Here is a 23,352-nt window from a genome sequence, read left to right as displayed (position 1 = left end):
GCCGTATTGTAGATCAGCTTGTTAGTGTCGGTAATCGTGGTTGTAGGTATTGCCCGTAGTGCTGCATTAACATCATCTAGCAGACCTTCTGAGGGTACTTCACGTAATCTTGGTAACCTGCTACGGGGGATCCAGGTTTCAAGCTTGGCCATGATCCTATTTTTCAGGTCAGTTCCTCTCGCACTCAACGATCCTTCTCCTATCGCACTTGGGGCTATGTACCCAATCTCGGGTGGGGGTGATGATATCTCCCCCCTGACCTGGCGTCCTGACTCCTCCTTGCCGTAGCATTTGTGTTGTACCTCGTCAATCTCTAGCTGTGAGAGCAGTCCCTTCTTTCGAATGTTGGAACACTGAGCTACTAGTTGTTTCGCCGTCATTGTGGATGTTGGGTATCGAAGAATCCATAGGTCCCTCATCCTATTCATGTAGCCCAACGTCATATGAAGGATAATGATCTCGTATCGTTCCTCACCATCTTCTAAATCCAACAACTTGATAATAAACTGTTTTCTTGTCTCTGTCCAGCTCAGTCATGGTTCAGCTTTCTGTCAGTCAGAGACTGTTGGTCCCAGCAGAGACTGCAGACACTGTCCCACTCAGCACTGGGACATGAGTCAGAGGCATCAGTGTCCCATGTGAACTTTCTACAGTAGACCTCAGCTGAGGGTTGACACTTTGTTCTCTGAGATGGTTGCTCAGTGCAGACGTGAAGCTCAGCAGAAAGCTCAGAGCAACAAGCTGCCAAACCAGGAGAGGTTCCCTGTGACGTCTGTCTGGAACCAGGCTGAAGGCCCTGAAGTCCCACCTGGTGTGTCTGACCTCCTACTGTCAGACTCACCTGGAGCCTCATCTGACAAAGAAAGGTCTGGGAGGACATCAGCTGATTGATGCTGTGGAGAACCTGGAAGACAAGATGTGTAAGAAGCACAAGAAACATCTGGAGCTGTTCTGTAAGACTGACCAGACACGTGTCTGTGTGCTCTGCTCTGTATCACGAGTTTGTTCCTCTGAGAGAAGAATATGAAGGAAAGAAGGCAGAGCTGGAGACGACAGGCTGGGATTCAGCAGATGATCCAGAAGAGACGACTGACGATTCAGGAGATCAAAGAGTCGGTGAAGACAAATAAAGATGCTGCAGACAGAGAGAAAGCAGAAGGTGTTCAGGAGTCTGGGAGACGCCTGAAGGAGCTCATAGAGGAGATCGAAGACCAACAGGAAGAAACAGGCTGAAGGTCTCATCAGAGATCTGGAACAGGTCGCTTCATTCTTCTAACATCTGTGCTGGGCGGAGTTTAAATCCTGAGGCTGAGCAGCGTTTGTACAAACACACACATGTTAGCAGCAAAGCTATGAACACAAACAGGCAACCAGCCCGTGTCTGTCCAACCAATCAGAGAGCTCCTTACATCACAGAGACTAAAATTCAATTCAAATTTCAGTTTTTCTCCTTTTGACACATTTTTCTTGTAAATGAAAAGTTTGTTCTTCTCATGAATTTATAAAGTTAATCTTCAAAAGCATTTCTGTGAGTTTCACCCTCCTCACCCACACTGTTTGAAATTCTTTGTCCTTTTTTACTTTCAGTGTCTCTAACACATCCATGCAGAGACGGCAAAACAACGTCAACATGAGGAACATTCCCAGGAGAACTGGAACGCCCATGTTGGCCTGACACAGAGGGCAAAGTGGAAGAGCGACACAGATTACAAAATAAAACAGGAAATGAGAGAAAATAACAACAGATCTCAGACATGATGACTGTGAGGCTGTAGATGTGGCTCACTTTACTAACTGTTCATGCTGTTTTATCCGTGGACGTTTGAATCATGGGTCTCCCGGCTGTCCAATGACAGCAAAGCCTGGACTGTACGCAGGGACGTTACGCAGCCTAAAGGTCCAAACAGACAAAGTAAGAACAGATTTCTACGAGGAAGAAAAGACATGCTCGTGCTTGTTTGTCTTTTGTGTATTTAGGAGCAGTTATTTGGTCTGTACGTGGTGGTGAACAGCCACACAGCCTGGCAGCACTGCACTGCCTTTGTGGGTTTTGTAGTTTAGTAGGTCAGGCTGACGTCTACCATCAGCAGCTGTTTGGGTGCCCCTCTCTCAGGTCTAATATCCGCTTTGCTATATTTTTCCGACTCTGTTGTTATTCCCCGCCTCTTGCCCCTCGCGGCGCTCACCATCTGCTGTTGAGGACAGTAGTTTAGGTGTGCCTGGTTTGAAAGGTATTTCCTGATTCTGTTGTTTTACCACATTTTATGAAGCAACTGGATATCCTCTGCTCATGTTGGTGTTTTATTTACAGGGTCCACACACAGCGAGCTCATTCACTGCTCTCTGAAACATGAGCTCCAGTTCTTACTGTGGACTTGTTGAACTCACATAAAAACCTGGAGTCAGTCTGAGCGCTGTGGCTTCATGTGAGTCATGCTGATGCTGGGACCTCTGTGGGAGCTGCGACAGCGAGGAGTGGACAACAGATGGAGTTGTGTCCTGCTCGGACGTGGACTCACATCATTAAATACTCGTCTGTGTACATTCAGTGCTGTGGTCTCAGTGGCAATCAGCAGAAAGAGCGCGAGGAAAAAAGCACTATAAGCAGTAACACTGAGTTAGTACCATACATGAACTCTGTGTACATCATCTGTGCTTCACCTTTGATCTTTGGTCTACTTCCTGTTTTATCAGGAAGTTTTAGCTTCACTGACTGACTTCTGTCTAATGGATTTGTAGTTGTGTTCTTGTCATCAATCAACTAGTAAATGGCCTGTGTCCTTTTAGTGGAGTGACTCAAAATGCTCTGTGTGTCCTTTTGAAGACAGGCGGTGACACATACAGTAACCACGTACACGTAACATACATGTTCATTACTACACGTACACAATTGGTAAAGATTTGATTAAAATGACTGGTAACAGCCACACAGATGTTGATGGTGGGCAGGTTACACAGTGGGCTTCATCCACACTGATCACTGGGTCTATGAGGGGTTTTATATGCAAAACAACACCTAATTCTTATCATTATGATCTACTGTCATTCTTGTGTTGAAATGTTGTGGAATACGTAACAGTTAATATATTTTAATCAGGAAACAGGCTCTCATTGGTTTGCAGGCACCAAATGAGATGTGGGCGAGCCAAATGAGATGTGGGCGGAGCCATTCTTCAAAGGATTGGCAGGAGTAAGTGGGGATGTTGAGCGCTTGTAAGCTTGTGTGTGGGAAACATTAGAGCCCCATGAATATCTTATAGAAGTGACAGTGTCATCGTTTAGTTATTCACCTGCGTGTTTTTATTTATTTGTCTTTGACGTGAGGTGACCGTGCGTTTGCCTTGGCTGCACCAGATTTGTGGAATAACCTTCCTATTGCTGTCTGTGCGTCTGATTCTATCCAATCATTTAAATCACAGTTACAAACCTATTTATTTAACCTCGCCTCTCCTGCTCGTTCATGCCTGTATCTGATTCCTAGACTTACTCTATTTTACCTTTTATACATATCTGTTATGGCTTTGTGCTTTTAACATGTTTTACTTGATATGCATTTTATGTTATTCCTGTGTATTAGTGACACTGACCTGTTAGCACACTTGGTACTTTGTTATGGTCCTATAATATTTATAATATTTATGTTTTATTTTCTGTCTTTTATGTTAAGCACTTTGGTATACCGTTGGTTTTTATAAATAAATTTGTATTGTATTGACTTTGTTAGCTTGTTAATGAGAAAAACAAGAAGTCTCTGTGTGTGTGTGTGTGTGTGTGTGAACAGCTTTTAAACGAACCTCCATAATGTCTGCCTCAGTGCTGGTTGGAAAAATTAATGCAAATAACAGTAACAATGAGTCTTCATCATGAGACTGTGTGATTTCCTGTGTCCTTGGCTGCCTATGTGTCCATTTGATCATGAATAAATCAGAAAGGTCAGGACGCGTGTCTTTTGAGTTGTGCACCAAGCCTGGCTCGGGTGCATAAAAGGATTTTTTTGGCTTTCTTAAATGTGTATTTTTGACATGCGTTGAACGTCTCTTCTACTAAAGATCCCAGAGTCGCTTTTTTTCTGTACTTTTAGGGGGATAATAAGTAGAAGTCTAATATTGCTTTTGTTTGCATGAGAACAACATTTATCCTGTACAACTCACGGACTACTCCATTTTACAGCTTTTCTGATTTTATTTTCTCCTCTTTAGATATTCAGTCAGCAGATGAACAATCTCCACCACAAACTACTCTTGTAATTAATATTATGCAGTATTTTTTTTTTTTTTACAATTTTTATAGGCAAACGTCTTGCATTTTGCTGTAAATATAAAATAATTACAAAATATTTTATTATATTTTTGCACTGAAAACAAATGCAAGCAAGTTGATATATGAGTTTATTGTATATAGAAATGCTGAGTAGCTACGGCATCGGGCCGGTCAAGCCAGCCAGTTTGAGCTTTGACATCATCAAGTACGGTGGTGGTCCAATTGTAAAATGACCACTCTACATCCTCCTGTCCTCCAATCTGGCTAATTTTAGCCAGCGTTAGCTTTTTTGTTTACTAGCGTTAGCTAACATGCTGACAGGACATTAAGTAAATTTGCTAAAAAGCCCCCCAAAATCAAATAAAACATAAAAGTCCTGTTGGCTTTGACCAGTTTTCCTCAAATTCCTATTTGATCAGACTTCACTCAATAAAACTGTCTTTCTTCTGACTAATGTTAGCTAATCTTAGCTAATGTTAGCTAATGTTAGCTAGCCCGCCAACATGGACATGTTAGTTGATACCCATCAGAGCAGCTAGCTGGCTAATCTTAGCTTATTGTTATACAAAAATGACATCTGAAGCCAACATTATGTATTTTTCTCCTTGTGTGAGTTAAAGCTGTGACTCTGAGGGTTCAAGGATAAAGTTTTCTTATAAAAGAGCAGCTTAGGGCACAGAGGAGCTTTATCAGGATCTACTAACAGCAGTACTCTCAAAATTGCATGTTTAGAGCAGCCTGCTGTGGGCCCTTATTTCCTTTTAATATAATTGAATTTCAAATGTAAAAATAATCTCTGAGTGACATAATAAACAGTTGTTTTAATACATATTACATGACTCCTAAATCCCCAAAGCAGCGCTTATGGCAGGCTGACAGGTGTGTGCCGCAGCTGGCCTCCATTTTGAGAGTATGGTTTTTGCCACGGCGCTGGACGTGTAGCTGGCAAAATCAAAATGGTGGCTTAAGTTATTAAAACTGAGCAGCTTTCGTCATTGGCTGCTGAACGTCAAGGTTGGAGGAGCAGCGAGGATTAATGTCCTTTAAAGCACAAAGCCTGCTGTCACTGCCCGCTCTCTCTCTCTCTCAGCTGATCCCGTCATCTCATCATCCCACGCCGTCCTCTGCTCTCTTTTGCTCTTTCTCTCTTTCCGGCCAGCTGTCCAGCCGACGTCCATCACTGCGGGATTTTTTTCTGCTTCTCTCTCTCATTTCCCCAGATTTCCCTTTCTTTCTTTTCCCACCATCTCTTCCTCCTCTGGATCCGGGCCGAGATATGAAGCGGCACCATGGGTTTTATGGAATTCTACCTGGAGATTGACCCCGTCACCCTGAACCTCATCATCCTGGTCGCCAGCTATGTTATCCTGCTGCTCGTCTTCCTCATCTCCTGCATCTTGTACGACTGCCGTGGCAAAGACCCCACCAAGGAGTACGCCCCTGACAACACGCCAGCGCCACCCAGCCAGTCGCCCATACGCCTGGTGGTCATGCAGAACTCACCCACCACCACCCGGTACGAGCCCAACAACAAAGCGGGCCACGCCGAGCTGCCGACGCCAGACCTGAGCCGGGATAGAGGAGAGCGGGAGCGGGAGAAGAGGAGTACTCTGGTCTGAGAGGAAGAGGAAAGTTCAGACGGATAATCATGAAGTGCTGCTGTTTCATTCTCAGACTCTTGTTTTTTAAATTGAACATCCCGGATGGCGCCAAGGAGTCAGCAGGAGGTAAGGCGTCCTGAGGAGGCCACTCAGCAGGCCTTTGGTGGGTTTGATGGAGGTACTGGTCCATGTTTGATGGAGGTACTGGTCCATGTTTGACGGAGGTACTGGTCCATGTGTGATGGAGGTACTGGTCCATGTATGGTGAAAGCAAAGAGAATCATTGTGCTGCTGTGTTTCTTTGGAAGACCAAACCTTGTTTTAATCCCTGTTGAAGACAAACACTCTGGATCCTTTGTTGATTCTCATTCATGTCCAAGTCTCTATGATGGATTTGTGGCCCGATGTTCTGAGATAATAAATATATAGTTTAACTATAAAAAAAAAGAATCGATAAAGCTTTTTCTTCTTCTCTGACTTTACGGGGACCCCGCCAACCACCTGACCTACATCATGGGGACTCCTACATTCTGAGGACCTTTGTGAAGCTTGTTTATTGGTTCATTTTGGGGTTAAGTCACAGTTTACAAGTAAAGGGTGAAACGTGTGTGTGACTGTGTGTGACTGTGTGTGTGAATGTGTGTAACTGTGTGTGTGACTGTGTGTGACTGTGTGTGACCGTGTGTGTGTGACTGTGTGTGTGAATGTGTGTGACCGTGTGTGTGACCGTGTGTGACCGTGTGTGTGACTGTGTGTGTGTGACTGTGTGTGTGACTGTGTGTGACCGTGTGTGTGTGACTGTGTGTGACTGTGTGTGTGAATGTGTGTGACTGTGTGTGTGACTGTGTGTGACCGTGTGTGTGAATGTGTGTGACTGTGTGTGTGAATGTGTGTGACTGTGTGTGACTGTGTGTGACTGTGTGTGTAACTGTGTGTGTGACCGTGTGTGTGACTGTGTGTGTAACTGTGTGTGTGACTGTGTGTGACCGTGTGTGTGACTGTGTGTGTAACTGTGTGTGTGACCGTGTGTGTGACTGTGTGTGTGAATGTGTGTAACTGTGTGTGACTGTGTGTGACCGTGTGTGTGAATGTGTGTAACTGTGTGTGACTGTGTGTGACTGTGTGTGACCGTGTGTGTGTGACTGTGTGTGACTGTGTGTGTGAATGTGTGTAACTGTGTGTGTGACTGTGTGTGACTGTGTGTGACCGTGTGTGTGTGAATGTGTGTAACTGTGTGTGTGACCGTGTGTGTGACCGTGTGTGTGACTGTGTGTGTAACTGTGTGTGTGACCGTGTGTGTGACTGTGTGTGACCGTGTGTGACTGTGTGTGTGACTGTGTGTGTGACTGTGTGTGACTGTGTGTGACCGTGTGTGTGTGAATGTGTGTGACTGTGTGTGACCGTGTGTGTGTGACTGTGTGTGACTCTTAAACTGCTTGGTGCTATGTCAGCATTAACCAGCTTCTCCTGAATAAAGCTGCACTCACATACAGAGCAGCAGCAGACTGCGTCCTCCACCCCCAACCTAAGGTCCCAGAGGACTCGGACTCTTAAGCTTTGGTCCTGACGCTTCAAACCAGCCTGTTAATCCCCCGCCTCTCCCCGCCCACCATCACACAGATCAAATAAGCTGACAACATAAACCCTCACTGGACAGGAAAATAATCAATGGAAAGACTTTGGGGTCAACGTCACTCATCCTTTTGACGTATGCTGGACAGCAGGGATAACTGTTTGGATGCTCGATTGTATGGGTTAATGTTCACAGCTGTGCAGCAGATGTTGGTGTTATTGCAGATTTACTGGGTGGTGTTAAAAGAATCTGATGGAGGAACTCTGATGATGTTTGTTTGGAGGGAAATCCTGTATTTGATTCATCTGTATCTGAGAGAACATCCTGTGTTTATGTTGTACTGAAGGAGACACCAACATCAGTGATGGAGACCATTTGTGCACTAACACAGCTGGAGCAGAGTATGGGTGGTAACATCAGATCATGTTCTTTGGTACTTCATGTGTCAGCAGAACATTTAGCATCCTTTTAACAAAAAGCTCCTCCTACATTAGCTCTGAGGTGCTTTCCATCTCCAAGCTCAAGAACAAACTCAGCGTAGAGCTGTTCTTCACTGATGGTCTGCAACAAGTGGAACCACCAAGTCACGGCCATCGGTTTGTTAGAGCAGCGCCAACATACTGAGCACGTTGTTAACGACACGCTTCAAAGGTTCAAACAAATCGGATGAGTTGGAATTTAAAGAAAAACTTAAAAATGCTTCAATTTGTGCCTGAAATGACTGAAAAGCTGTTAAGAACAGAGAATAGTAGAGATCAGAGTATTCACTGTGGTTTTTTCCTGTTCTTTTCCAGGGTTTTGGCCTCACCTGCAAATCGCAGAATTCCCTCCAGTTCCCACCACTGACCTCCGCTCACCTACGGCGCCATCAGCTCACCGTGGATCTGTGGGATTCTGGAGATTTGGCCTCACGGAGAGCTGCAGAAACTTCAGACCTCACAGTGTGTGAACTTGAAGTCATCAGCAGCAGATTCTCCATCTCACCTCAGTGCTGATGTGACCCCAACCCGCCAGACTGACAAAGACTGTGAGGGTGGTGTCAGCACCTTCCCTGAAACCACAGAGTGTGGTATCACTGGAAAACTGAAGATAGCAGTGATGGAGCAGGGCGCTGGCTGCGGTTCTTCAATGGATGCCATCTTATCCAGGAGGAACGCTCCTCGCTACCCTGCAGGAGTCTCACTGTTGAGTCTGACGACTGAACGTTTAAGGAAAACAACTACAGTGCACTGTATTCAATCCTTAAATGCACACGTTAATGATCTAAGTATGCTTCTTCATTTTGAGTAAATCAGAGCTTCAGAAGAGCCAATCAGCTTGGTGTTCATGACGACGTCCAGTTACGATGACCCTGTTAGCGTTTCCCACGCCACTAACGAGAAATCCAAACGTGTTTTTAAAAGCTGAGGCTGACACCCCTATGTCCTACAGAGGTAACTAAGGTTACAGACAGCATGTTTTCAAACCCCACCCCCTCCTTCCCTTTGCCTCGCTGTGGCAGGCAGCGTGTCCGTGGACAGGAATCGCCAGGGGCTGAATCTTATACACCTGCCACACATCGGGGCCATAATTGGGACAGGAGCCACTTTGATTTATTTCTTGTGCTTTGAGTCTGTGATACTGATGTGGATGACAACACAAACACCATCACATCCAGTCAGAGGATGATACTGGTGCCCAGTTTGCAGCAGGGGGAACCTTTAAAGGTTGTGTTGCTAATAACAAAAAGGCGTTCATGGAAGCTCCTGAACAGGCAGCCATATTCTGTAAGCTGCATTTACAGCGCTTAACAAACGTGTCACCACACCAACACAGTGTCACAGCTGTTGGTAATGACCTGAACCAGCTTCTGTAACGTTAGCCCGGCTGTATGTGCAATCACGTCAGTCTAAATATGTTAAATGTTACAATATAGTTTCTGTTTTTATACATTCATTTTCAGATTTACTGGTTTACAAAAAATAAGAAAGAAATTGGGGTTCAAAAAAAAGCAAATTTAGTTTATTTGCCAAATAAACGAAAATCAAACGTTATTATTAAACAAGTTTTGACAGATGTTCTTGTTTTATGATCTCTGGTCTAACAGATTTGTTAAGCTCTGTAGCTGCACAGCAACAATAAACTCTGTCTTCTATCATCTGTGAAAACAGCTTTAAATTTAAATATGATTTTATTTGATGCCGTGTTGACAGTTTCCAACATGACACCAGTGTCTGCCATGTCTGCTGTTCCCGTCACGCCACTGAGAATGTTGTAAACATAGCTGGCGACTGCGTGTGACTAAGAACCTTTTTGAATTAGCCCGTCTCCATAGTAACATCAAAGCATCACTTTCTTAAATCATCAGACATTTCTACGAGTACATAAACAACCATTTTAACCAGTGAGACTTCAAACAGCTGCTTGTTATCATTCAATGCAAACTCTTTCTGTTGACTCTGTCACAGTTTCACTTTCAGTTTGTGCACGCCCTCGTTATGTTGTCATACCTGTTGTCTGCTGGGCCACGTTAGAGCCTGCCACGTGGACACAGCCTCTCACTTCCTGTTACATTTGTAACGGAAATGTGAAAAACTGGTTTGAAAACCTTCCAAAAATTATTTTAATGAACCAACACAGAAACGTAATCATTCGAAGCATCAGTAAAACTCACGTTTTTAAACAGAGAACTGTGTTTTACATATTAAACAAACAAACAAAAAAAAGAACCATAAAGTAATTAATAAATAATAAGAAATAAAAAAACTAGTCATTACCTGATTGTGCTGTAGCACCTGTAGCGCCGCATGCTGGGTCAGATCAGGTGATCAGGTGAAAACAGGTGATGTTGCTCGGCGGCTGCGGCTTTCTGACAGTCGAGCTCCAAACGTGTCAATACAAACAAAATGAGAAAATGTTATAAAAATAAAATAAAACACACCGTTTTAACAGCTTTTGTGTTACATTTACTCCCCTCAGTACAATCTCATTCACACTGACGACACAGAAATGCCTGCTGGTCTGGTTTACGAACCCAGCGCCGAGGCTAACGTCATAACGCTAACGTTCACATTTCCACCATTTGGTGGTTTTCTCATGTTAGTAAAACCTGAACTTAGAAGTTACAAAAATAAATACTGTTGTGCTTAAAAGATCATGAATAGTTTAAATTTTCATAGACACACTTTGTAATGATTTTGCAGCACCTGTCCAGTGTCTGCTGGGCCTACCTACGAACACGGCGCGGTGGCTAGCTGAGCGAAGCAGTCCAAGCTTTCACCAACTCTTCCAACTTTCCTGATATTTGCAACAAAAAACAAAAACAAAACACAAAAAATCAAATGTAGTTTTGTAAACTGTAGTTAACGCATCCTGTTACCATTTCATCCAAATGAAATGACAAAGAAAACCTGGAGCTGCGAGCCGAACTCTGGAGATTCTCTTTGATTTGTTGATGAAATCAGTATCTCATGTTTTTAGGTCAGTTTAGTGAGACTGTGCACACACAGCCTGACTTTACTGTAGTTCTGTGATCTGTTCAGTAAAAAACTACAAAACTTTAATTAAATTTTTTTACTTTTAAATAATCATTTGAAAAAAAATCTCAATATAAACACTGAGTTTCTACAGAGACGATCACACTGACGCTGCCACACCCTGCTCGCTGCCAGCTGGGCCAGACTGCAAACTAAACCAGCAGGTTATTTTACACTTTTAACCTTCAGGAGATCAAGTCAGCAAAACCTGAAAGACGTTAAAAATGTTTAAAACACAAAAGTGCTGTTGTAAATATAAAAACTCGGAATACTTCCACTTTTGTGGGCGGGTTAGATCAGATCAGCAGTACTCCTGTGGCAGCACAGTCCGCTGGGCTGAGTTACCTGAGTTACCTGTGTGCCCTTCAAACACGACAGAAATGCTGCTATAGATCAACAATGCAAAAGCAAGTAATTTGAGTTTTTTGGGTACACATGGTGATAAAGTCGCAGCCGCTGCTGCGCTGCCTGCTGGGCCAGTTAATGAGCTAATGAGAGCTAGCTTTATGCTAAATTAAAACCTTCATCAGTTAATTGATCCATGTGATCAGACGTGTTGGAGTAATGTTTGTAGTTTGGGTCTGCTGCTCTGATGCTTTCTGTGATTCAAATATCCATTTGATGTTTCTGGAAACCACTGTGGCTACAGACTGGTTTAATCCCGCTCCCTTCCTGAAACTACAAAATCCTCCTTGACCAGATAGACTCCGCCCCCACCGCTCATTGGCTCTGGCACTGCCTGACATATGATCCTGCCCCGAATCTTTTTTAGAGGGCTTGTGCCACAGAGGCCGTGCTGGAGCAAATCCTCTTATATAAAACAGCACAGCCAGCTGAGCAGCCCACCAATGGCTGCGTCGTATCTGTAATATGAATTGCACAATTATCCGCCCGTCCATGTTTCATGTTTGGGGATTATATCGTGGCCACTGCTGCGTATTAGGAGGATGTATTGTGTATTTGCTGATGTCTTTTTGTCTGTGGGGAAGGTTACGTAAGCTTCAGGTTGTCAACAGGCTCTGACTTCATTACGTTCTTACATACACTCATCATGAGCCACAGCACAGAGGAAACGAACAGAAGCCCAAAGTCATGGTGCTGAGGTCACGCTGCTGTAATCAAACCAGCTCCACTTCACTCCAGATACACAAATATCTAAAAACAAGGTTTCACCAGAGTGTCAGAAACACTTTAAATGGTTCAAAATGTATCTGAAGTGAACTGCTTTGTTTTAGTTTGGCCCATTTTCCCTGGTATTTTCTGATGATGCACGTTCCCATATCGTATAACATGCAGCCATTGCATTGCACTTACCTTTCTAAGGCAACCCCACATTTAGGTTTTCTGCTGATCTGCAGACACATGTTACTGCAGCTGCTGATTAAAGAGGTACTTCAGACCATAAGCACAAAGCCTTGTATTAATGATCTGTTATTCCTTTCTGTGATGAAAACATTACAGTTTAGATACTCCTGGATTTTGTGGTTCATGCTGTATGTTCAGACAAATACGAGCTGTAATGTTTTTAAGGAAATCACACTAATGATGTCACGGTTTTCTTTTCAAGTCTGTCACTGTGTAATGGAAATTTCTACTTGATCCCAGTGTACAGAAACATGAAAATCTATGAATAAACGAGTGGAAACTAAACAGCTGTTTACCAGTAGAAAAGCCCCAATGGCCTCATTCTGTTTACATATTAAGCCTTTAAAAATTATTTTAATACATCTCCACTGCATGTGACATTTATACTCAGAGTGACGCTCACAGCAACAGTGAACAACATGAGCTAATGCTAGCTTACAAATCAAGTCCACTAATCGCTAAAGTCACCAAACAAGCAGAAGATCAACTCAAACTCCACATAAGGAAACAAACTAGAAACTGATGTGACCTTACACAGGATACATATAGCTACTGTAGCTGGCTGCATCCCAATTCAGGGTCTGCAGCCTTAAAGTACGCATTTCAAGGCCGATTACGTCACAGCGGCGCGCCGAAGGCTGTCCCAATTCAAAGGCTGCTCGAAATGCGGCCCTCAAATGCGTCCTTCATTTCCCTGAATTTTAAGGCTGTAGCAGTGTAGACTTCGTGGTCCCATATATCCCACAATTCATAGTACGGCAGTCGGTGTGGATAAATTTGCAGAAAAAAACGGCGGATGAGGGGCGGCCGAAGAGCAAACTTTAAGTACTGAATATTATGTCACTTATTTATGTGCAAATGTTTAATAACAAAGAACATTAAAACATTGCTGTTGGCCACATGTCGGCAAAGTTATGTGACATTAGTGACGTTTGTACTAACTTGGTTTTAAAGCCTTTACTTTAAAATATACGCCGTTCAATAGCTGAGCTTAATCTCACAGAGAATGACCAAAGCTCATGTAGAAACAAACAAATGAACAAAATATGTTCTCCTTCATTTCTGTCAAACACAGCTGTATGACACGTTTCCAGCTGTTAGTATCATGGTTGCTAGGCAACCTGGGTAGCGCGACGGATGCTTTTTTTTTTTTAAACTTTGTTGACAAACAACAGTATCAGTGCAACGGAGGCTTGACTGTCCCATTACACAAGCCTCGCACTTCCGGCCTCAGCGGTCTTTAAGTACGCGGCCCTTGAGGATCGTTGAGGCTGCGTACTTTAAGGCTGCAGACCCTGAATTGGGATACAGGCGCTGTGTCCCAAAGCCTAGGCTGCATCCTTTGGAGGACCCGGCCTTTGTCTCCCGTGTTTGGAGCAGCCTTCGAATTGGGACCGCCTTCGTCGCCTGGCTGTGACGTAATCGGCCTACAAATGCAGCCTCAGTTTTGGGACACAGCTTGTAATCATTTATCTCTATTAGCAGTTAAATGTCACGGTCTGCAGGGCAGACTGAGTGAAGGTGTGTGGACCCAGGCGCGGACACAGGTGAGGAGATGGGAGTAACTTTAAACAAGGGCGAGCCGTTTATTATGGCTGAATAACAAGGGTACAAAACAAAAGCTACAATGAGACAGTGTCGAGAGCTAAACCAAAACCTAAAAATGACTGTGTGCACGACTCGTACAGGTGCATGAAGAAACTATGAATTACATGAATTCGCTAACATGACATGCATGAACTCCTCCACCCGCTACACTTAACCTGACCTGAGGGATGGAACACAGACAATGCGCTGACAAACACGGGGCTTAAATACACTGAGGGATAACGAGGGGAACGAGGCACAGAAGGAGAGCACAGCTGGGAGTAATCAGACAGGACAAGACCAAGGTGAAGCAAAACTCAATACATTGACATAGGACACAGACTTTCAAAGTAAAACAGGAAACATATCAGACACGGATTTGACTAGGAGATAAAGCTGATGGGGAGACAGCAACCATGGAACCCAGAACACAGGGAAGCCACATAACAAAGCCAAAAACTAGAACTGAAGAAACACTAAAAGACTAAGGAACTTAACACCATGTGAAGAAACCAAAAGTACAAAACTCATAAACCACTGGCTCACCAACCCAGCACCATGACATTAAATTAATGTTTGGTAACATTAGCCAGCAGAAGGTCCATGAAGATGACTGTTACCCATCCTTCTTCTGCTAACACTGAAAAACTGCAAGGTTTGACTTTGGCTAATTCACCCAAGCTGGTCATGTTCAAATTATTTTAATCAGTTAATGTTAGCCATAATCACTAAAGTTATATAGCGTAGCTAAGCTAAAGCTAGCTGGCTAAATATAACATTCTGGTGAAAAAGTCATACCTGAGCAGAAATGCTAGTTGGCTAGCTCGCCAAATTACTTCAGCAACTAGCGTGACTGTGATACTAACTTCTGTTAAACAGTTTTTCTTTCAGCATCACTAAATCACATCATTTATCTTCTACAGCAATAGCTAACATGGGGGAGTTAGCCTGCTAGCGGACATTGGTTCAAATATTTTGCTAAGCTCTGAAGGGGAAAATGACAACATCATGCTGCGGTACATTAGGACTAAAACACTCTGTAGGGGGTATTGTGTGTTCTCGCTCAGTCTGAAATGACTGAAAAGTGCTCAGCTGTCAGCGTGTGATGGTCTGAACTGTGGGATTAGCAGAACATCCTGATCTGCTGCCTTCCACTTTGAGAAAGTGGCATTACATAATGACATTTCCAGCTGAGTGGGGCGATACAGGCGTTCATCTACGTGACTGCATGAATCAGAAGAAATCTGCGTGTGGGTGTACACCGGGATTAAAGCGGCACTCGACCCAAAGAGTCAGCAGTCACATCTCTGTATGAGGGACCTGATTTTTCAGGCAGCAAGAGGACATCAGGATTAACAGATAACGCACGCCAGCGGCCTTAAATCATGAATGAAGTTTAAAATGTTTTGCAGGAATTAGAAATATTTATCCTCGCCCTGAAAGGGACGATTCAGCTTATAATTAAAGTCTCTAAAATGGCTTGACATCAGTTGTTTAACCCCTAAAGCTTCCTCACCTGTGCATAATCACTCACAAAGTGGTCCTTCGTTTCCATTAACAGGGCCCCTTCACTTAATGAGCCATTCAGTCTGATTGGCAGGTTAATGCACACCTCTGCTAAACGAGTTCATTCTTCTCCTGAAGGCTTGCACTGCTTCCACAGATGACAGTGAGAAGAACTAATGAGTAATAAATGAAAAACTATCTCACTCTGCTGCTGGTTACAGCCTCCTCACTGCTGCACAAAATGTTTCCTTCTGTACATTTTGTCCCAGAAAAGTTGGTGTTTCCAAGAGAGAGTGAAATAAGATTAATGTGAGACTGTCAGAGACGGAGAGGGAGATGAAGTGTTGTTAGCTGTAGGCTGAGTATAATCTGGGCTGCAGGTTAATTAACAAGAGTCCCAACAAAGATCCAAACCAGAGTAAAGGTTGGACACACCTGAGGAGCTGACAGGTAAACATGGAACAGGTGGAAGCTACGGTGGCCCTGAAATGTCAAACACACTACAACTTCAGAAAATACCAGCAAATAGAAAAATGCTACAAAAGAGAAAGGACACTGAATAAAACACAACGGCAATCATGTGATTTAAACACACGATTGCTGTTGTGGGTTTTTATTCTTTTATTTTGTATTTTATTAAACTTCAGTTGTGTTTTGTATTTCTTTATTTAACCTGTCCTGTCCCAAGAGGAGCACCGCGGACTCTCTGTAGGCTCCCCTGTTAATGTTTTTATTTTAATGATTTTATTTCATTATTCAGATTATTTTGTTTGTGGATGTTATGCTGGAGCAGACGGGGGTGAAAGATGAGAAGAAAGGAGAGAAATGGGAAAACAAACAGGGGAGGCGAGAAAAGAGAAAAAAGTTGAGGGTGAAGTAAACAGACAGGATGGGTCACTGAGCTGTGTCAGATACAACATGCTGAAATAAGCACTGTGATCACACTCAGATGCACTGTATATTTACTGACATTTATTATGAAAGGGTTCAAAGGAAGGTGCTGCCTCCTTGTGGTCATCAGCCGTCTGAGCTTTTGTGGAGGTTTTTCTAACGGCCTTCACCACGAGGACACATGAACTTTACATCAAACCACAAAAGAAATGATCCTCGTGTTCATAGGAGCACATTTGAATAATAACTTTATTTGTATGAGACTGGATGAGTCATACAGGTTCAAATGAAGCATAAATCATCTTCTCTTCATCTTTTAGTACAAATACATCTGCTGATCAACAAGAACTCCAGAATATTCCGGCAACACAAAGAAAACTTCCATGTTTGCTTCTTGTGTAAAAAAATCTATAAAAATAAATTAACATCCATCCATCCATTTGCTTCCGCTTATCCTTTTCAGGGTCGCGGGGGCGCTGGAGCCTATCCCAGCTGTCATAGGGCGAGAGGCGGGGTCCACCCTGGACAGGTCGCCAGTCTGTCGCAGGGCCAACACACAGGGACAGACAACCATTCACACTCACATTCACTCCCGCACTCACACCTATGGGCAGTTTGGATTCATCAGTTAACCTACACAGCAAATCCAGCATGTCCAAATTAACACTGTCGGATTTGATTTCAACACTATTAAAGTGTCTATATGGGTCCACACCAGAGAGTGTTAATTTAACTCTTTTTGGAGAGTTGGTACATTAACTCTGATTTAGTGTTAAACACCAAATCTGTCTGGAGTTGATAATTTAACACTTAGTGTTAAGAGTTTATATATTAACTCTCAAAGAGTATTTTAGTTTAACTACTTAAGAGTTATCTTCTAATTCATTCTAAAAAGCGGGAATTTTACTGTTCTGAACTTCTAGAAATTTATTTTGGAAATAAACATTTACTAAAAAGACGCAATGGTTTTTGAAAAACATTTATTCTGAACTGTGCACCACAATTTCAAAACATTTTCTGAAAGATGTAACAGTATACATGTTCTCACTTTCATTAGAATTTTGTTTATCAAAAGGTCTGACATGGTAAATGCAAATAACAGCATTCTCATCACTTATTTCTTCAATACAATATGCATGTCCTTCATTCATCCCTTTGTGGAACTTCAACGCACTTCTGCTCTCCCCCATATTCCATCTTCACAAGCATATCCTGTGTGGAGATTGAATAAAAATTAGTTGACACTAATTAATGGCACAAATAATCCAGTAAACAATTGCAGCCCAGTAAAAAAAAGGAATCCTCTTTGAGCCATTACTTGTGTAAAGTATTTTCCCAAAAGACAAAGACACAGGCAACAGGTAATACTGAACTAAATGTAAAACCTCAACCTTTTTCATTTTTACCTAAACCGTGTGCACAAAACTCTGGAGGGATCTATGCTAACGTAGAATCCAGTCAGGACGTCAGCTACTGCTGTTTGCTCGTTTTTTGTTTTTTTTTTTATGGGCGATCGTTTTCAGGCTTCAAGTAGCACCATTATACCAACATTTCACATTCTACACATTGTTTTAGGTGTATTTGACCAAAAGTTTGACTGAAAATTCACATGCAAGCTTTTTTTCAAGGCTGTGGTATTTGCCCGCAAACAATACCTTTCAGCTAGCTAAAACAGAATGTTATGCTATCACCGAGCAACATGGCTAATGCCTTTCACACAGCTTTGTCTCAACTCCAAAGAGCCACAGAAGTAAAAGCTCATGATAATAATTGAAACAATCTTTGAAAAAATGACTTACCAAGCAGGGCAAACAACTCAAATATGTAGAGCAAAATGTTCTGAAACGGCTTCACTTCAGCTTCGATTGGAGCCGTGCTGGGGGCGGAGTCTGTGAATTTACTCTGTTGGTGTCATAGCCCCTGTAGGAGTTCAGAGTTAAGAGGTCAAGAGTTAATGTTTCCATTGTAACACCTCCAGATTTGACAGAGAAACACTCATTTTTAACACTCGATTTTAACTACTATCATTTTACACCTCAGAGTTACATTAAAAGAATGTGACTCTGCTTAGAGTAAAATTAACTCTACTTTTGCAAGAAGACTATTAACACCAAAAAATTTAACACTTTTGAATTTGCTGTGTATGAATGAATAATTATGCTAAATTAGCTGAAGCATGAATAGACACATTTAGAAGTGAGGAAACCCTCTTCCTCTCTTTCTTTCTTCCTTTCCCATCCCCCGGTCATGTCTGTAATAACTTAAAATAAAATAAAATAAATAAATAATAGTAACAAAGGTTAATCAAATGGACCAATACGGGAAGGCCGTGATGATCCACGTGGTAAAGTAAATCCGTTGGGCATCTTTCTCAACGGGACAGGCAACAAAAGAAAGAAGAAGAAGAAGTGATGACTCAAACGCTCAGATTACAGAGGACCAAAAGTGCCAAAATAAACAATAATATATAAATATTAAAAATAACTAAAGTTAAAAACAAAAGTTTCATTCTGTAGAACATAAAGTGAAATTCACATATTTAAACACTGATTTACTTTTTGGTCATTACTTATAATTTCCCTTCAATAATTTCCATTTAAAACATTTAACATTAACATTTGTATCCAGTCCTTTTTATTATTAATTATATTTAAACTTTAATCATTCCCAAAATTTAAAATTTAATATTTTTTATATTAGTAACTTTATTTTTTCATTTTAATTTTATTTTCACCCTTATTTTTTGTTTCTCTATTTATAAATTCTTTAAATTGTTTTGTTTATATTTTGATTATGTTTTTACTCATTAATTTTCTTATTACTTCTCCCTTCCCTTTTATGTTTGTTAAACTCTTATTTGTTCATTTTTTTTATTTATGTTTATTGACTGTCCTTTTTAAGGATTCACTTTAGCTTTTATTTTGAAAGAGACCGAGGCAGAGAGCAGCACAGAGAGATGACAAAGATGTCAGGATATAAACCGGACCCGATCAACTCGCCCGTTCATCTGGTTTCTGCACCTGTCACTACAGACGGGGACAAAAGAAGCTCAACATGGATGGTATTTAAACTTGTATTTATTATTTTGATCATGAGAAACAGAAGCAAGGACAGAAAAGGTTTCTGTGAACAGAGAGTCAAACAGGAGGAGGCAGAAAGAGAAACCACAGCAAACGATAAAAAGGCAGAATACAAAAAAAAAGAAAAGAAAAGAGGGCTTCATGTTGGGGGGGGGTTACATTCCTCTGGGCCAAACACAGTCATGAAACTAAAGGGACCTGCCCAGGTGTGCTGAGGGTGGGGGAGAACAGGGTGAGACGCAAAATGAAGCTGGTAGGTTAATGCCCATGCATCGCATGCCCCGGCCGGGCACGCCACTGTAATAATATATATGTGTGATATACATATGCTTCAGATTTATGAAAGGATTTCCAAAATACACGGGAAATATCTACGTAGGAAAACAGACTGTACAAAACAAGAAGAATAACTCTGTATAAACATTAAACCCTGTCATGTGTATCAATATATCCTGTATACACTGTAGTCTTTTGGTCTGTAGTAAAGAGTACTGAAGTGAACCCACAGTATAAGACGACACCACGCACCCAAATATACATTTATGTCTCACTCGGCCACCGGGGGGCGTCGCTGAGCTACGTGGGAAACAAAAGTCAAAGTTCACGCCTGACGTCTATTGCACTCAAACGGAGCGAGTTTCCAAAAACACGGCGAAGAAGAGTCAGAGAAACTCGTACCGCGTCTCAGCTTATCGGGATGTTTATTTATAATCACCTTTTCTTTTTCTTTTTTTTTCTTATTTTAAAACAGGAACAAGAAAAACAACCAATCAGAAGTCAAGAAACTGTTTGGACTCTTCCGCTCACTTCCTGCTAGAGCAGCTTTGCATGATTTACACTTCAAAATAATCTTTACTTATCTTGTACCAGATCTGTTCATAACAAGCCACCTTAGCCCCGCCCATTCTAGGCAGGGTTCTTTCGATTGGCTGCCGCTGTAACGCTTATCAAACGTGGTAAAGTTTCAATTAATTACCTTAATACACGTTGACATTAAATCCATACGATCAGTCTTATGTTTGAAAACTGCCACAGCAGGCGTCAGCAGGCTTCCAGCAGCTGGCCAATCAGAAGAGAGGAGGCTTTTAAAGAGAGAGGAGCTGAAACTGGATCTAGTTCTCAGCTCCTCTCTCTCTGAACTGAACATGTTTAAAGATTATTAAAGCTCCAAGAATAAAAATATCGGAGGTGGAAACGAGCAGAAGAGGGAGTTGTTTAACGATAAAGTACCTGAAGAGTAAAGCTCTGACCGACAGCAGGTGTGCTAAATAATTTCATTTTTAAATTTGCTCTAAAACAAATTCAAACTTTCACAGAAAGACAAAAACATGACAGCTGAGCATTAATCAGCTGTCAGCACGGCTTGGTTTGAACACGTAACTTCAACGCGGCTTCATTCGTGCACAAAAAAGGTGATGGTAAAGTCGTGAAGATGAGAAGCAGGACAGTCGCTGCAGAAACCCCCACGCTCACCTCCATCTTCCTACATTTACCCGAAATAAGCAAGAGTGCGAGGCGAACCCTGGAAACACGCCGGATTAGATCTTATTTGAAGAAACAGAAAGAGAAGAGACGAAGATGATGCTGCCGCCAGAAAAGATATCTCCTTTTTATGGAATCAACCTTTCCAAACATTTACTGAACCAGGATGTGAAGACTGTGGCGATGAAGAACGTCTCGATCGGCACAGCACTCTGATTTCAGGTTAGTTTTTACCGCTTTAAAGTTTCTTCTCATTTGAACCATTTTCTTAAAGTTTGTTCTTAATTTGTTTTTTATTGTTTTAAGATAAATTTAAGTGCATTTTATCTCTTTAATCTTGCTTGTTTTTCATTGGCGGAGCGCTCAGAGAAACCTGAAGCAGCTTTCCTATTGAACACAAACATGAACATGCTAAAGTGAAGGTCAAAGGTCAAAACATGCAGCCAGACCCTTTAAGTGACCGGACTGGCTGCTGAGCTCCCCTCACCCACTAGGGGGCTCCAAAACCGCGCCCAACCGTGTCTGAACTCCCTGAAGACGCTTACCTCTGATTATCCTCACAAATATAAAAACATTTCCTGCTATAAAACTTTTGGCATTTTGGGCACTTGTTTAAAAAAGAGAAGTCAGGTTAAAGTTAGTGTGAATGTGAAACAGTGCTGAGGGCCCGACAGAAAAATTAACAGAGAGCAGGAGCTAAGAGGCAGGAGGCGGTACACATTCATTTACAGGTGTGTTCACACCTGCAGGGGGAGGAGCTGCCAGACATTGGGAGAGCAGGGGTCAGAGGTCAAGTGAGTGTTAGTGGAGTCCATGAGAAGAGTTCACAGGGCTGAAGACACGCCCCGACAGGTGTGTGTGTGTAAGAGTTCTGAGTAACGGGCTCGACTCAAACAGGAAGTCATGTGAAGCCAGCGCACGGGAAAAAAACAAAACTATAAATATGTTGCATCGTGTGTCATTTTACAGCACCAGTGTGGATTCATCCGCCGCTGAAAGTAGTCCCCAGCGAACGCGTTTTAAAACTGAACGTTTTGAGGCAGAATCAAAATCAGAGAGGAGGCGTGTCCTACGTGTTTCTGATCTGATTGGTCCACAGACTAACCTGCCGTGAGTCGAGCCCTTCGGAGCCGTGAGACGAGCTGGCTGGCGGTGTGTGTGTGAACTCTGTACATGTGTGTGTCCCGCGCCCTCACAGCGGCCCGTGCTGGGCCTCGTACTTGGCGAGGATATTCTTGGTGCGTCCGAGCTCTTTCCGCAGGTCGGCCACTTCCTGCCTCAGAGCAGAGTTCTCCTTCTCCAGGAAGCTGGCCCGGATGGCGATCTGGTTTTCCTTGAGGCGTCGGGCGTCCCGGGAGCGCTTAGCAGCTAAATTGTTCTTCCTGCGCCGGGCCCAGTATTTGTCATCCTGCTCGAAGAACAGCGGAAAACAGGAAGGATTACTTCAGAGAAAATAATAATCAGCTTTTTAGCACGTTCAAATTTTGCCTCCCTGAACCTCCCCTCACCCCCACCGCCGCCCCTCCCTGGGTCTGGTGCTGCTGGAGGTTTCTTCCTGTTAAAAGGGAGTTTTTCCTTCCCACTGTCGCCGAGTACTCGCTCATACGGGGCCATCAGATTGTCAGGGTTTACTTTGCTGTATAAAGTCGTTGTCGCAGAAACTCACAAGAAATAAAAACCCCTAAAATTCTTCATATCAAACAAGGTGGTAAACTGTAATGACCTGCCTCCATCTCACTCTAATCCTGCATCCATGAATCCTCTCTGAGCTCCACGTTCAGCATCCTTCATCCAGCACAGCCGCCCTCCCTCCTCTGCACATGTGCAAGCCATCTCAGCCTCTCTGACTCTGATATTTCTGATCGTGACCACGTGAACGCCTCAAAGGTCGTGAGCACACAAAGCAGGAGGAAGCGTAAACGGTGAGTTTGGTGTGCTTATCTGAGTCCTTGTCTCTGTTTGAAGGACCGAGTGTGGATGACTAAACGCCGCGCACGTTTCCTCCTGCGCTCGCACACAGAGCCGTGTTTCATTTGAACAAATTAAAAGCCAAATCCTCTGAGCCCGACCTCACAGCAACGTCTCCGCTCCCTCATTCACACTAACATAAGCCTCTTAACCCCGAGACCTCTGCCAGCCAATAGGAGAGCAAGAAGCCAGCTCGTTCTGTCCCAGCATGCTGTGCAGCTTTAAGCCGCGCCGACTAATCAGCCCTAATGGATCTGCCGGCCTGCAGGCATTCACATCACATCCAGGAGAACCCGAGGACGAGTGCCTCTGCTGCTTCACTCAAACATCTGAACTCTGACCTGAGGCGCTTCGTCTCATGTAACCGATTCCACATAATCATATAACTCAGTCAAACTGAAGCGTTCTGACGATAAAACCTTTTCATTCACGCTGAACTTCTGCTGCTTATTATTCTCTAACCCTCTCTGAACACCGCCACCCTCAGGTCAGACTGGGAATTACAGCGAAATCTGAGCCGCTCA

The 23,352-nt window shown here is 42.9% G+C and overlaps 2 protein-coding genes and 1 long non-coding RNA gene across 6 annotated transcripts in view; 2 read left to right on the top strand and 1 right to left on the bottom strand.

Annotated features, from left to right (window-relative positions):
* The window catches only part of LOC309712725, a 33,160-nt gene extending 30,195 nt beyond the window's left edge, over positions 1–2,965 (top strand). Inside the window, exons 2-3 of the long non-coding RNA XR_014278374.1 lie at positions 1,588–2,231; positions 2,312–2,965. This is a non-coding gene — a long non-coding RNA (uncharacterized lncRNA). The remainder of the gene's footprint in view (positions 1–1,587; positions 2,232–2,311) is intronic.
* Positions 2,966–5,202: 2,237 nt separating this feature from the next.
* On the top strand, positions 5,203–8,314 carry smim36 (small integral membrane protein 36). Its single transcript, XM_082543760.1, has 2 exons — positions 5,203–5,987; positions 8,229–8,314. The coding sequence occupies exon 1, from the start codon at positions 5,550–5,552 to the stop codon at positions 5,877–5,879; it is 330 nt and encodes a 109-aa protein (XP_082399886.1). The 5' UTR covers positions 5,203–5,549; the 3' UTR covers positions 5,880–5,987; positions 8,229–8,314.
* Positions 8,315–19,357: 11,043 nt separating this feature from the next.
* hlfb (HLF transcription factor, PAR bZIP family member b) overlaps positions 19,358–23,352 on the bottom strand; it is a 15,013-nt gene continuing 11,018 nt past the window's right edge. For 2 of the 4 annotated variants that reach the window (XM_082544291.1, XM_082544293.1), the window contains one exon: positions 19,358–22,271. In XM_082544291.1, coding sequence (XP_082400417.1) covers positions 22,053–22,271 — 219 coding nt within the window. In that variant the 3' untranslated portion in view covers positions 19,358–22,052. The remainder of the gene's footprint in view (positions 22,272–23,352) is intronic. The other 2 variants (XM_082544292.1, XM_082544294.1) reach the window with 1 other exon arrangement.

Source organism: Aulonocara stuartgranti (genome assembly GCF_965226115.1).
Source record: "Aulonocara stuartgranti genome assembly, chromosome: 8".
NCBI classification, from domain to species: domain Eukaryota; kingdom Metazoa; phylum Chordata; class Actinopteri; order Cichliformes; family Cichlidae; genus Aulonocara; species Aulonocara stuartgranti.
The sequence above is the reverse complement of the archived record's forward strand: the minus strand, read 5'-3'. Positions and strand labels throughout refer to the sequence as shown.